This window comes from Cricetulus griseus, chromosome 2, assembly GCF_003668045.3.
Source record: "Cricetulus griseus strain 17A/GY chromosome 2, alternate assembly CriGri-PICRH-1.0, whole genome shotgun sequence".
Lineage (NCBI taxonomy): Eukaryota > Metazoa > Chordata > Mammalia > Rodentia > Cricetidae > Cricetulus > Cricetulus griseus.
Genome location: NC_048595.1, coordinates 278,468,726 through 278,485,081, shown reverse-complemented (window position 1 = coordinate 278,485,081; position 16,356 = coordinate 278,468,726). Strand labels below are relative to the sequence as shown.

The 16,356-nt window shown below is 38.8% G+C and overlaps 1 protein-coding gene across 4 annotated transcripts in view; it reads right to left on the bottom strand.

Moving 5' to 3' along the window:
* The window catches only part of Stxbp5 (syntaxin binding protein 5), a 129,082-nt gene that overhangs the window by 71,522 nt on the left and 41,204 nt on the right, over positions 1-16,356 (bottom strand). For all 4 annotated transcript variants that reach the window (XM_027402033.2, XM_027402034.2, XM_027402036.2 and 1 more), the window contains exons 5-7: positions 9,524-9,658; positions 8,228-8,291; positions 1,286-1,369 (exon numbers count right to left, since the gene is read on the bottom strand). In XM_027402033.2, the coding sequence (XP_027257834.1) occupies positions 1,286-1,369; positions 8,228-8,291; positions 9,524-9,658 (283 nt within the window). The remainder of the gene's footprint in view (positions 1-1,285; positions 1,370-8,227; positions 8,292-9,523; positions 9,659-16,356) is intronic.

The window sequence follows — 16,356 nt, the reverse complement described above, 5'->3', positions numbered from 1 at the left end:
TGCTATGTCATCTCTTCAGTCCCACAAGAAGACCCTTCTTTGACTGGAACACTATACTTCTAACCCACTATCCACAAAGTATTTCATGTGACTGACATGTGTTCAGCCTCCACTTTTTGCCTCTAAATTATGACTTTTCTCTATAAAATCTTAGTTTTAGAAGATCCATCCCTAGGGTTGCTCTGAATTTCTTATTTTCAAGTCATGGTGATGCACTTTTCATTCTTAATGGTTAAAAGACTTTAAAAGGTGCCCTGCTGAACTACTGGAATTGGACAGCACAGCAAGAAGGCATTCAACTGAAATGCAAGATGAAGTTCTACTATACATACACAGTCAGCACTTGCATTTAATTCAGTGTCTGCTTATTTGTGTTCTTTGTGTGCTTATAAATGTAAGCTAAAATTATACAGAAATGTAATATAGTTTGGATGAAAGCATTTACATGATGATGAGCACAGAGTGGAAATGCCAACATTTAATACAACATTTCTGAGTCAAAGTATTTCTACCAAAATTTGAAATAGAGTAGATAGGTAAATTGCTCTAAAAGTACACTTAAATCATGATAAAACTTCAATTTTAAAATAAGCCTTGCCTTTATATATACTATAGTGAAATTACTTCCATGGAATGTGGTCAGTATTGAGAAGTTAACCAAAGAGATTTAAAATATTTTTTAATATTTATTTACTTATTATGTATACAGTGTTCTGCCTACATGCCAGAAGAGGGCACCAGATTGAATTATACGTGGTTGTGAGCCACCATGTAACTGCTGGGAATTGAACTTAGGACCTCTGGAAGAGCATTCAGTGTTCTTAACTCTGAGCCATCACTCCAGCCATCAAAATGTTTTTAAATAAAAGAAAATACATGTAATATTTGTTATATGACTGCTGAGCGGTGCAACATGACTCTAATCAAGGAGAAATATTAGAGAAAGCAATAGTCCTTGAAAGTAGCAGACTGTACTGTACAAGAAGCATGTGGGGATCTCTGTAGCTATGAACAGAGCTGTGGATGTAACAGCATCGTTTCTCAGAGAACTCCATGACTCAGCAGGTTCACTGATGAATAATACCAACAACACACTGTGTGTTCTAACTCCCCGAAAGAAAGGTGAAGTGGATGTATTACTAAGAGAAGAAAAATGCAAACAGAAAAACTTCTGTAATTACCCTAACATCAAATCTAAACTAAACCTGAAAATTCAATTCTTAGAGAAGCTGCTGTGCATTATAGCAATGACAATATTTGCAATGAGAATAAATATTGCTGTTACCTCGTCATATGTGTATCTATAGTCAGCCTTCTTTGACTTGAGGTCCCATAAGACGACTGTTCCAGATTCAAAGCCAATCAAAAGCTGGGAAAGGAAAGGTCACCTTACTGAGGAATGATTTATTTACTCTATAAAATACTTATTTTGGACAATAAAGCTAATCATTGTTCACCTCCTTCACTCACAAAACTTTAATATAATTAAACACCTGCACTGGGAGTTACCAATTACACAGATGACAAATAAGAACATGGCAAGGCGGATTTACATGCTTTTGATGATTAGCATCTCAAAATACAACTGATACTGAAAAGAGAGTGCAGACTCTTTCAAGTCACGAGTCTATATCCTAATACATTTCTAAAAATTACTAATAAAACTGTGAATTTGTATGTGTTTGAGATACTACATACTTTCAAAGATATATATACACCACCAAAGAATTTCACTCTATGTACATACTGATTAATTTCAAATAATCATCCCATATTCCTTCATGAAATTCAAGCTCGAAGTTCCAATAAGCATACCACTTCCCAATGTTAAACCAGAAAGTATATTCACACCCTCTGGAGCCTGCTAGCTGTCTATATTGTGTCCTGATAACCAGAGCTAATCAGCTGTCTGTCAAAGACCTGGCAGTCATCATGAATGATAGTCCCACCTTAAACAAGAAAAGCCATTAACTAAGTTTAAAGTGATGTTCTGCATCTTTCCAACTTATATTCCTCCATCTCTTGTACCTTCCTCCTAGAGAAATATACAAAGATCTCTTTTCTGACCCATTTCCTGTTGTAGTCAGAGGAGCAGTTATAATATCCAAAGCTGAAAGGGAAATGTGTGCTTCTACTTAAAATTTGTCAGTCTCACCATTCTTTTCATGATAAAAATCAGATCTCAATTACACAACTATATATTTATCACTGATTTCTACTTGCTCCTCCAAAGTCACCCCTCATACCTCTCCTGCCCAACACAGTCCATTTGCTGATTCTGGAGTTTGTTTCTCCATGCACTCTCATATTTAAGCACTTGTACATGCTGTCTGGGGGCAGGGTGGAAATGGAATCCTCTGATTAGTCCCACTTATCCTTCAGAGGTGCTCTTAGCAACTGCTTCTTTGGGGAAGACTTCCTTGAATGACCAAATGTTACTACAATGCCCTTCCGATGTGCTCTAGTAATAATCCATCCTTTTACAGTCTGAAGGGTTACTTTTTTAATACAGTATTTTCATTTGAATTCTCTTGCAGACTGTAATACTGGTTCGTTGGGTAAGAACTAAAACCATCCTGTTCACTGTTATGTCTTTCACATATGTTGTGGAGCCTGATACGCTCTTGCCTCATAAACTGTGTACAGGGGTGATCCACACCCCTGTCCCAGTGTGATAGCTGTTAACAATGACTGTCATTTTGCTAGGATCTTAAATCAACAAAGAGACATGCCTTTGGGCATGGCTGTGAGGAGTTATTGAGATTATATTAACTGCAGTAGGACAAATCATACTAAATGTAGATAGCACCCTCTATGGGCTGGGGTCCAAGACTGAAAGAGGAGAAAGTAAGCTACACATTAGCTATGAGAGTAAAATAGATACTCCTGGAAAGAGTTTGCAACAGTTTCCTTTCCCTCCAGATATCTTGAATGCATGATAAGGCAATGTCTCATAGAGAAAATGAAGACATTCAAAAAAAAAATTTACAAACTGATAAAATATGGTAGCAGCTCAAGACAAAGGTAAAGAGATCTGGGTGTGAAAGTGACACTTCACAGACTTGTAACTGTAAGGAATTAGCTTTGCCTGCTTTTTAATAATCTAATAAGGTCTCAATAAACTTTCAGACTCTTTTAGCCAGCCACAACATCCAAATGAAGTTAGAAGTATGTCCAACAGGTTAGGGTTGAATGATCACAAGCTTCTCAGATCTTCTCTACAAAAGCAAGACAAGGAAAATGGGAACCTAAGTTATGTAAGTCCTTGGAAAATCTCCACTAGACTTATTCCTACTAGGAAGCTTCATTTTGCAGTGGGTAGCAGTAAACACAGAGTCCCAAATGCTCAAAGTGCTGAGAGTGACTATTTAGTGTTTAGCCCTAAAAGGGACATCTGTATCATGCCCCCTGCCATCACACACACACACACACACACACACACACACACACACCACATCACAATAAATTGGGGAACATCATAGAAGAGGGCACACACAGAATATGAAAGCCAGGGGAAGGAATAAAAGCTATGAAACAATTTTCTGGACATGACATAGCTATTGCACTCATAAACTCCCAGACACTGTGGTCACCTGAACTAGATCTAGCCTGACAACATTGTAGCAGGGATGGTAGCGGGACAAACAAAGCTCCATCCTAGCTGAGGAACTATAGACACTCGATGTGCTGAAGAGGGGGAAGCATTTTCCTTAAGTGGTATAGGTGCTTGCAAGTTGTCAATACTACAGTAAACAAAACACCCATGTTCAGAGAAGCTACCCCAATTAAACCCAAAGGTAATTTAAAAACTAAACAAAAATAAGAAACTTACTGGGGACTTACTGGGAAAAAAAAAGAGAGGTCTAGAAAGAGGAGGGGGGAAAGTAACAGGGAATAATGTGATCAAGATATATAATACACATGTATGACTTTCACACATGAATATTAAAATTAAAATACGTTAAAAAAGAATTGTTCCTACCAGAATGTTACATAATTTAGAAAGACATAACCAATTCTGTGAATCACTCATTAATATACTAATTTTTTTCTTATAAGCAAACATGGTGGTCAACAATTGTAATCCTAGTACTCGGGAAGCCTTTGAGACAAAAGGATTGTGAGTTCCAGGCCAATCTGTGCTATGTAGTGAAATCCTGCATAAAAAACAAACAAATAAATAAACAGGCTGGAGATACTGTTAGAGTATTGGTAGAGTACTTGCTTAGCATGTGCAAGGCCCTGAATTCAACTTCCACCACCAAATATAAATAGATAAAACAAATGGTTGCACTCAGTATGAACATAGCTCTACACAGTTCAGAGGAGTGGTAATACACATGCATTTCTAACAAAGGCAGTGAGTCACACATACCATAACATTTGCATGGCTGAAGTACTATGGATATAGGAGGGAAAACATTTTCTGTCAGAATTATCTGGGCAGACATTATTTACATATACTTTTTTTCAGATTTTTAAATTTGAATTAGAAACATTGCTTTTCATGACAATCCCAGTTCCCTATCCCTTACCGCCTCCCCTATCCACCCCCCCCAAATAAAACCCTACCTATCACATATCCTTTCTGCTCCCTCTGGATGGTGAGGACTTCCACAGGGTGTCATCAGAGTCTATCGTTTCCTTTGGGATAGGGCCTGGGCCCACCCCAGTGTGTCTTGGCTCAGGGAGTATTCCTCCATGTGGAATGGGCTCCCAAAGTCCACACCTATGCTAGGGATAAGTACTGATCCCTACAGGATCCCTGTAGATTTCAGAGGTTTCCTCACTGAAACCCATGTTCCTGGGATCTGGATCAGTCCCATGCTGGTATCCCAGCTATCAGTCTGGGGACCAAGAGTTCCCCGTTGTTCAGGTCAGTTGTTTCTGTGGGTTTCACCAGCCTGGTCTGGACAACTTTTAATTTGGGCCTTAATGTGTAGAGAAGTCAGGAAAATGGTGAGCTAGCCATGAGAACAGGACTGACAGAAACCATGTCCTGGAGGCAGCAAAGAGCAGTCTGCAGTAGTGACTGTTGCTTCAGCACATCCTTCTAGAGAGGGCATCATGAAAGATAAGGAAACCCAGACTACATCTGAAGAAAAACTCAGTCACCCTGTCAGAGTGTGCAGATACACTCAACACTTAAACAAGAAACCATAAAGATGAGAATGGCACTCTGGGAAGGATGGACAGTCCTAAATGGGCTGTCTTCATCAAACAGTGCCCCCTTCAAGACTCAGGGATCCATGCAGAAGAGGAGGTGGAAAGACTATGAGAGCGGGGTGGCAGATGGCTCCAAGGAAGCAGTGTCTTCCAGACACAACTGAACTGATGCACACGTGAATTTACAGAGACTGTAGGAGCACACACAAGACCTACACAGGTTCAAACCAGACCAAGTCCCATCCCTGAGGTGGGGAAACAGACACGAAGTCCAAGAAGCTATCTGCAGTTGATGCCTGCTGGAAACAAATCTATTTTCTCCAATGGAGTAACACTGGGTATATCAACCACATTAGAGGGTAGGTTGCATGTCTATGGACAAAAACAAACCACGTTGTGGAGGTGGGAGGGGCTTTTCATTTCACCTTGTTTTGGCATTTGTTGGTTTTATTGAGTTTTTTGTTTGTTTCAATTTTTCATTTTGTGTGTGTGAGAGAGAGAGAGAGAGAGAGAGAGAGAGAGAGAGAGAGAGAGAGAGAGAGAGAGAGAGAATGCAAAAAGTTGGTGGGGAGGGAAGCAGAGAGGAGCTAGGGCTTAGGAAATGAATAAAAATTTTAATCAATGAAGTAAAGGAAATAAGAAGAGTGTGACGGATTGCCATCAACTGTGACAGACCTCATGATGGGATGTAATGACTTAGTGAGTAACTCCATGTGAAGGGAACATTGTTAATACATTAGGCTTTCCAGCCAGAGGCTTGGTTTTTAAACAGACATCATGTGTAAAAGAAAAATAAAACGCCCTTTTCCGCCGACCTGATCCATAACGAGGTAAGTGACCCTCTGCTCTTACTCAACTCCCGTCCAAAGTCCCATTCACCCCAATCTCTCTGGGCCTGCGCCTGCTTGGGGTAGACACACCCAGGCAGGGAGGAGAGCCCTGAATCTGGAAACACCCCACTCTTCCTTTCCATTCCACCGACTTGATCCATAAAGAGGTGAGTGACCCTCTGCTTTTAGCAACTCCCGTCCAAAGCCCCACTCACGCCGATCTCTCTGGTCCTGCTCCCGCTTGGAGTAGACCTGCCCAGGCAGGGAAAAACTCCCTGAGTATGGAAACACCCCACTCTTCCTTCCCATTCCACCGACCTGACCCCTACTGAGGCCTAACTCCTTCAGAGTAAGGAGACTACCAGGAGAGGCAAGACCATCCAGAGCTGTGGACATTGAATCCCTGGCCCACACACACCACTGGGTCACAAGAGGAGAGAGAGAGACCCCACCTGCACCCACTGGAAGAAGATATGGGAAGAAGATAGAATAAGAACTCACTCAACAACAGAAAGACCAATATGACACCACCAGAAATATTGAGTTTGGGGAAGAATAGAGGAGAGAGAGCAGGATGACAGATACCATATCAGAGGGAGCCACTATAGGTCTGAGAAGAGATCTGGCACTAGGGAGATCTCCAGAGACCTACAAGGATGACACAATCTGACAATCCAGGCAATGGTGGAGAGGATAACCTAAAAGCCCTTCCCCTAAAATGAGATTGATGACTACTCTTTATGCCATCCTAGAGTCCTCATCCAGTGGCTGATGGAAGCAGAGACAGAAATCCACAGATATACACTGAACTGTAATCTGGAATTTAGTTGAAGAGAGGGAGGAATGAAGAGTGAAGGGGTCTGTACCAGGTTGGAAAAACCCACAGAAACAGTTGGCCTGAACAAGGGAGAGCACAGGGACCCCAGATGCTGTCTGGGAGGCCAGTACAAGACTGATCCAGACCCCTGAACATGGATGTCAATAAGGAGGCCTCTGCACTCCAGGGAGCCTCTGGTAGTGGATTAGTATTTTTCCCTGGTGTAAGAAGGGACTTTGAGAGCCCATCCCACATGAAGGGATACACTCTGGCCCTGGACACATGGGGAAGGGCCCAGGCCCAGCACAGGAAGATTTGGTGGAATTTGCAGAGCCCCCGTTGAGGGCCCTACCCTGCCTGGGGAGTGGTGGGTGGATGGGGTGGGGGTAGGTTGGGGGTGGGGGAGGAGGGATGGAGGTGAGGGGAGGGAGAGGGAGAAGGGACTTACATGTGAAACAAGCTTGTTCCCTAACTTGAACTAATAAAAAAAAGAAAAATAAAACAAAAACCAAGAGATTGACATTTGCATTATGTAAAGTTTCCTTCCAATGGTATCATTCCATAGCCATAAGCCAACTCCAAACAGTGCAGTGTATGCTGCTGTGTTCCAGTGGCAAGCTGAGAATAGTGGTAAATAATTTTTATAGGCTCTCACTTGCTCACTGACTGAGAGACGAAAACACTGGAGTCAAATCCCTTCATAAGGTAAAGTTTTACATCACTGATTTCTGACAAACTTTCTGGAGCTCATTCAGGTAAACATCTTAAAATGACACAGGTAGGAAAGTGCCATTATTAAATGGAACTATGTGAAAGATGGTTCATGTAAGTAAGAAAACAGAAATTCACAGAAAAGGAAATTTTATTATTTTTAAATGTACTAACTCAAGCTAACAATAGATAAAGACTGTATGAGTAAAAAAAATTAAACAAGATTTTTAAAACATAACAAAAATGTCTCTATATTATTCATTGGACTTACTTATGAAGAAAAATTTAAGGAGACTAACCTATAGAGACTACTATAAGATAATGTAATATATGAAAGGACTATAAAGCTTTTAACTAAATTAAGAATCACAACCACCCTCCCCCCCCCCAAAAAAAAAAACCCTGTCCACATTATCAGAAAATCAGGGAAAACATTCTGAGTCAGTCGAATACAAATGAACACTTTATAATTATTAAATTCTATTTATGCTTTAGGATTTCTAACCCTTTTAATTAGAAATCATTTTAGTCCTTCAACTTGTTCTTCATAACCAATAACAAGTCTTTACATCATTCGGTATACAAACCTTCGTCTAATCTAAACTTTTCGGCAACAGTGCAGTCCTAGGACAGTTTGCAAATTTAAAAGTCAAAACAGCATGGATTAATTAACACATGTTTGTTTATTTAGAAAAAAGTCTACCTTCCCCTCATCCATGGGATTATCACTTATATGGACAACAGGACCTGGGTGAGATTTAGATGACCTGCAAGAAAAAAATAAAAAAAAAAAAGGCTTTTTACTCTATTAAAAGTTTCAGTATTCACCACAATAAAAAAACACTAATTTATGAAGAGAATAGTTAAGTTGCCAACCAATGAAAAATGGTGACAATCATATGGCTTTAAGTTAAAAAACTTGTTAATTGCATTTTCTATATAGAAAAGATAATCTGTTTAGTCAAACATTTATTTTAGCATAGAAAATCTCTTTTCATTGTGAAGTTAATATTTGAAAACAATGAAACATTTAATGCTGGGAAATCCCAACCAATTTGAGCTCAAGACAGAAGTAGGGAAAAATTACATTTTATTTTTATTTTTTGAAAACCCAGAAGTCCATGGTACTTATAGAAATACCAGAGAAAGAGAGAGCATACAGGTAAAAATATAACTTGATTGTTGCCCACACATTTGGAAAACTTATATCCCTTTTTGTGAATGCTGGAGGCTGGGACACTGTACCACTTCAGAAATGTGAATACTTAGACCACATCTACCCACTAGATGTCATGAACAACTAAAAGAACAAACTGAAAACTCATTCCTCTAAAGAAGGGTAGAAACATCCTTGCCACAGAAAGGTAAACCAGCTTCTCTAGCTAAACCAAAACGTTGTCTGGTTTCTCTGTTAAAAGAGTAAAACTGTGGAATGTACTTAAAAAGAGCCTTGCCAACAGCTTTATTCTCATATTTAAACCTTTAAATTAAAACTTACAAAAAGAGATGATATTAAAAAAAAAAAACTTTCAGGAAGTGAAAATTAACACTAGAGATTCTTGGCACCACAGTTCAATCTCTTTTTAATTTTGTCAATCTTGGTGATATACTAATTTTAACAAACATTTACATTGCATGACTATTAGAAAATATAAAAGAAAAATAATTAAAAGGTTAAAGAAAAATGAAATAGAAGATAAAAGAAAAAAAGGAATATTTTCAACCTAACAGGAATAACTACTACATTGCAGCTATTCAATGTAACAGTTTACACACAGATGAAAATACATAGTATTATACATTTATAAATATATATGAATATAAAAAGCTTTAAATATATCAATTGCCATGACAATCGGATAATACTTATTTAAAAAAAAGAACACCAAAGATCTATATATAATATCAGGAATGCCTGACATATCAATCCCACAGGGATTCACTAACACCGAGTTATAAGATACTGATACTCAGATATGGAGTTGATGTTCAGACTTACAGTTCAATGGCTTTATTCCACATAATGACATAGCCTGAGAGTGTGAAGGACTCCACATTGACAATATGTATATTACCTCGTTCAGTGCCCACATAGAGCCACTTACTCTGGAAAGGCAGATGGCAAAATGTAACCCTGCCAGAGAAAACAGACAGAAAGGAAATTAGAAGATTATCTGATACATTGCCCTGACCGTATTAGATGGTTAGTTATGAGGCAATTCATATATTTATTATATATAATAATTATATATAAAATTTAAAAGGCAAATGTAAAATAATTAGATTTATAATTAGACAAGGCAAAACTGACAATGAAATAATCAGATTCATCTATTCATTGAGATTAATATTTAATAATGCTCATTTAACTTGTATGTCTAACGTATTGCCTCACAGTAAACACTAAGGCATGATCCAGACAGAATGGTTTTGAAGTAAAAATATGTTTCAAATCTGGCTACATTATCCACTGTATACACATGGGTACATTACAGATCTAACTTTTAAACTACACACACACAAGCCCCTAATTTATGTACTTACACAAACTTGCTATATTAAAGTTGGTTTTTGTTTCTCCTTCCCCCAAATTTGATATTCCTGTTAAGTTTTCTTATCTTTGTATCATGTTTCCAAAATAAGCAAGACATGAAAGATTTGAGGTTGGGAAAGAGTTCCGTTTTTTTTGTTTTCTAATTTTTAAAAAATAATTCTCTCTCTCTCTCTCTCTCTCTCTCTCTCTCTCTCTCTCTCTCTCTCTCTGTGTGTGTGTGTGTGTGTGTGTGTGTGTGTGTGGTATACTTGCAGATATGTCTACACCACAGTACACATGTGCAGTTCTGGGCACAACTTTCCAGAATCAGTACTCTCCTCTACCATGGGTTCTGGAGATCAAATTCAGGTTGCTGGTCTTCTAAGGCAGGGCCCTTGTACCTGCGGAACCATGTCTTTTACTTTGTTCTTTGTTTTTCAGTCAGTGTCTCACACATGTAGTGCAGGTTACCCTGTCACTTAACATGTACATGTCTCTTCACACATGACTTCTGGACTCATATGTAGGTTTCAGTCTATTTGTTCTCTCTCGGAAATTATTGTTCCTAATTTCTAGCAGGGGTTCCTACTAAAACAAGTACACCACTTTCTATTTCTTTTTCAAAATTATACTATCTTGCATATTCTAGATTTTTCTTTTGCTATGTAAGTTTTAAAATAGTGAACAACTTTTTTAAGCTTCTGTGGATGGAAGTTCCTGTCCCACAGGGTCCTGCTGCCCTTTAGTCCCAAATAAACACACAGAGGCTTGCACTAATTATAAACTGTTTGGCCTATTGCTCAGGCTTATTACTATCTAACTGTTACAACTTAAATTAACCCAGAATTCCTATCTATGTTTAGCCATGTGGCTTGGTACCTTTTCTCAGTCTGGCTGGAGACTGCATCTCTACCTTCCTCTTCTCAGAATTCTCCTAGTCTGGTAGCACTGCCTATATTTCTAGCCTGGCTACTGGCCAATTAGCATTTTATTAAACCAATATGAGTGACAAATCTTTACAGTGAACAAGAGTGTTATCCTACGTTAAGCTTCTGATTGCAATGCTACTCAATTTATAGCTGAATTTTGGCTACCTTTGTGAGTACTGAATTGAGACTATCACTGGGCGACACACAACAGGAGGCAATCACTCCTTTTCTTTCTGATCTATTGATAGGAAATAGTTCAGCAGTGAGGGTAGGGCTTCCTGGGCTCCTCCTTTATCCATGCCTGGCTGTTAACTTGTTTTTATGTTTGACTAATTGTACAAGAATTAGGTAGCTCTTTCAGTGTAAGCTTATTTTAGCTCTAAGTTTCCTTCAGCTATACCTGACCACACCTTTCCCTCCAAGGTTCTGTTTTTACTATTATTTCCCCAGCAATTATTTCAAGGACACCTCTATGTCATTCACCTAATCACAAACTCAGCCTGCTGCCTTCAAGTGTCCTTTTTTTTTCCCCATCAATTAATCTTAACTTCAGTTGGGGAAACAGAAATGAGAACTGGCACTAAAACATCAAATCTAAGGTAACTGGAAACAAATAATGCATGAACTGCTTATTTTAGGCACCTAAACAGAACAAAGTCTAACAAACCGTATCAATAAAAATAAGGTAAAATAAAATAAAAAAGACACAGTAAGCATAAAAGAGAACACGAGCACCCAATACAATGGGTACAAGTCTCTGATCTTCATGGCATAGATGCTGGATCATGAAACGGAGTCAAGGAAACCTCCAATTGGAGAACCAGTGAAGAGAAGGCAGCACATGTCTTTGCTGTGCAGCCACGTCCTCCTGTCACCCTGTCCTCTTTTCTAGTCTGAGCTAGGAGTATTTTTACTGAAACTGGTTTCTCACTAACAAATTAAATAAATATATACTACCAGGTCTCAATCCACTGCACACAAGTCCCACCATCTTCCAAGAGTGAACTTCTAGCCTCTCTCTAAGACACGAGGATGAGATTTTAAAGTTTATATAGGCCTTCAGTCTGGTCAAGAGTGGTAGGATTGCCTTTTATTTCTTAAAGGAACCTCTTGTGAAAATAAACAGTGAGGAAATTCTGAGACATTCTGTGTAGCCATCATCTTCTATTTTTTCTCTACACTACATTTTCAAAAGTATTCTCTCCTTCGCCACCTCCACTGAAGAGAGAATTCTACTCAAGTTCTGGATCCTTTTATTTGTTTTCTTCAATTTAGCCCTATCTACTTGCATTTTATCATAAAGAAGCAAGGAAAAAATGCCAAGTCACACCTTCAACCTCATCCTGGGAAATACCAACTAAAAATAAACACTAATTGTGTACTCACTATGAAGGAGACAGTTCTCAGAAGCTTTCTGGCCATTTAAAGAGGAAGCACTTTCCCCAGGTTCCACTAGCATGTTCCTCAGTCTATTCTAAGTTCCACTGGCAACCAACAGACGGGTGTGCCAGAGTACTACAAATAGCCTTTTGTAGGCAACTGTAGGCTTTTCCCTCGTGTTCCTCAAAATTTAAGCCCTATCCACTCCACCCACTGCCACATTCAAAAACCACTTTGATATGTTTGGCCAGACAACAAGCACATGGACAACACAAGACTATTTTCTAGTGATGTCACAGTGGTCCTAAATTCATTTAGATTCATTCTTCCATGCTGTTGCGAAATATTTTTCTCTAGACATAGTATGGCTGCTACCACCTGGAAATTAGAGCACAGTAATGACCCAAACCAGGGACTCGAAAGATGTGGCCTATGATCCTCAACAAGAATTATAATCCTTCCATTCCTTCCTTCCCTCCCTCCAGCCTCTCTTCACCCTGCACATGATTCAGCCTCAGCAGCAAGTGATTTGGAGTGGTACTAGAGAAGACAAGAAGGAGGAGGTCAACTCTAGGCAGAATTACATCTATGCAACTTTCAGAAGCTGGTCATCTGTCCTGGGATGGGACTTGTTTCCATGATAAAGCTGTTTTGGTATTACCCACATTCTGGAAACCTTTCACCCAAGCTCCTGTAATACAGCCCTCTATACTCACTTGGTCAGCAAGCTTGACTTTGGAGGAATCGTTGTTTTGCTCTGTCACTGGTACCAAGTGAGTAGATGTCTATTTCTCACAAGGAAAAGTACCAACAGATGCTTGCAAAATGAAATCATAGGATGATTCATTTTTAGAACACAGCCCCTTCACTAAGTGACACCGTATTCAGATTCTAAAACCTGTAGTGGTTTTTACTGCTGTGTATCAAATCACTATAAACTCAGTGAATTCAAACTCAGTTTCAGTTTCTTTTAAACAGATGTCTGGACCCTGCATCTGGAACCTCTGCTTGGTAACACTGAAGCCTGAAATGCAAGTTATTGGGCAGCCAACCTGCATCCTAAATACCTTTCCAAAAACTGTGAAACAGTGTTCTCCAAGCTCAACCAGGTTGCTACAAAAATTCAACTTTGCAGCTGAAGACAGTCTACATGCCCTAGCTCTCCCTCACCCTTCAATGTGGCTCACTCCATCTTCAAGGCCAACACAGAACAAGGTTCTTCTGCTGAATCCATCTTAGATTCTAAGCTTTGTGTGTCAGGAAGACTCTGGGTCCATTTAAAAGATTAAGTCAGAACCAGTGGGGATGTGAACTAAACTGGGTATTTAGTCACACCTCACTTAGATGAAAGCTGTTTAACAAAGGATAGGTATGTGGTGTCAGGCAGATGCTTAGGTCCCATGCTAGCACCTGCCTCTCACTCTGTCATACTTGGAATGGAGCCCTCATGGAGCACATGGATACCACTATCACCACAGCTTTTCCAGATTGGTTGGAACACTGTGTTTTTACCAGCAGGTCATGAGAAATTCAGTTTCCTTGCACTTTCTGAAAGTGACTGTGGTTTTAGTATTTTCCTGATGACAATTTTTTTCTTTAAAAATAAGTGAAAAGGACCACATAATTATTTCATTACATGTTTTAAATCCCCAAATCTGAAGCACTACTCCTACTGTCCATCCTTCCTGCCAGCCACAGGATGCAACAGTCAGTCTGTCCATGGTATGAATATAATGAACTACACAATTTCTTTTACCAACCACTGTCTAAGAATTTTATAAGGGAGGGAGTTCATTTATTCATTCTTTTGTTTTTATGTTTTTACAGGACTTATTCTACTGAATAAAAGACATGAACCTAGTCTTGTATTTATGTTTTGTTACATGGCCCCTCCTTTCATCTAACCTTTCACCTAATCTCAGAAGTTATCCAACACTTTCTTATCATCTTTTCTTCTACAGTTTCAAAGTCATCAAATGGTGACTCTTTTTCTTTGACTCTTTAAAACATTATCTACACCCAGGTTCTAAAACAACTTGTGTCTGCATCAAAAGCCGGTCTTTGTGTGGATCAGGGTTAGGTCTGGAGCAGGAGACTGCATCCAACCAGCTTCGGAGCAGTGCTGAGGGTAGTTCTCATACTCTCATTTTACAGCCCTGAATCTTACCCAATCAAATCTTTCATTTCTATGGCTGTACCCTTTTCACTAAGCTTCTTTCAAAGAAAAGTATTTTATCTGTGGTGTGGTGGTGCACACCTTTAATCCATCACTTGTGAGGCAGAGGCAAGAGAATCAGGGACTTCAAGGCCAGCCTGAGCTACAAGAGACCATGTGCTTCTAAAAAAAAAAAAAAAAAAAAAAAAAAAAAACGAAAAACTGGAAAGTATTTTGGCAATATGGTACAACTATGAGAGAGGTTATAATTCTAGATTTTTAGTTCAATATTGAATTACTTTTCTTCTTGTTTAATGTATGCAGTAAGTTAATTTAAAATCTTTGTAAGACAGTTATAGGTTGGCTTGTGGCCAATGGTACTTTTCCAGCTCCTAGTTGGGTGATGTTCACCTGCCTGCTGAGAAAACTATAAGCCTTGAAAATCAGCAATATTATAGGAAAATAAAGGTATAGTGTGGTAAAGGAGCTTTTGTTGCTATGTGATGCATTTATGCCACTCAGGAAATCTCACAAGGGAAACAGCCAGTGTCTGCTGCACACCAGGAATGTTCACCAGTGGGCTGCTATGGGAGTTTGGCAAAAACAACTTGCCAAACAGTTGGGGTTTTTTTTGTTAGATTTTTATTAAATATCAGTGATTCTTCCATGATAGTAAAACCAAAATAATTTTAGAATGTAAAATGATTATTCTTTAAGTTAAAAATATGCATCTATATTTAAATGAAATAGTCATATACAAAAATGCATCTGTAGAAATATATTGCAGTATCACCTTGCAACTATTAGGACATGTGAGGAGGAAAAGTCCTCCCTGTAGCATTTCAGTGAGGAATTTTCTTGATTTCCTGAGGATAAATGCCATTTATATGAAAGAGTTTCATAAACAATAAGAACTATACAATCAAGGTAAATATGAGACAACTTTAGCCCTGAATAGGAAATCTACGTATTTAATTCAATTCTCAGTTTTCATTTTTTTATATTGTTATTTCAAAACTCATCGGAAAAATAGCACTGTTGAGAATAACACTCATTCTAATTCATAGTGGTGAGTTAAAAGGAGGAGGAGAAGGTAGTTGTATCTGCTTATTAATCCATGACTTCTCCCTAATTAAATGTCCTTCAAAGGGAAAAATATCTAAGTGTAAGCCAAGTGGAACATATTCTGCAAGTACCAAATAGAATTTTGCTTATGAAATTCTCAGTTTCTATCAAAGCCAAGAACTTCTCCTCTGCATGAATAAACTCAATGGTGCATGACAAGGTTGCCAATACCGAGCAAGAACAACAGAAGCATGTTTGTTTCTAGGATGGGCACAGTAAATTAGCACAAAAAGAATTTCTTCTCTGTAGCTCTGAAAGCTACAGGACAGACATCCGTATGTCAACAGGGTTCTGAGGGCTCTGGGGCAGGCTTTGCATCCCCACCCCGACCCCTCTCTTTTAGTTTCTGGTATTTCCAGCTATCCTTTATTCCTTGAATTAAAGATTCATCACTCCAATCTGCTATTATCTCAAATGTCATTATGTGATATTCATTCTCCCCATCCTCCGGGGGGTTTGTGCGCATGTGTGCATACGTGCATGCATGTGTTCTTTTTCTCTTATAAGGACACCAGTTAGACTAGTGTTGGCCACATTAACTTAGTTTCATTAGAAAGACCCCACTTCTAAATAAGGTCATAATTGGAGGTGAGAACTTGAACACTATTTTGAGAGATACAGTTCAATTTGTAACAGGGGTTAGAGCACTAAAAACCACACTAAATCACTCCCTAATAAATACATATCACTTTACCAATTCCTTTTGATGC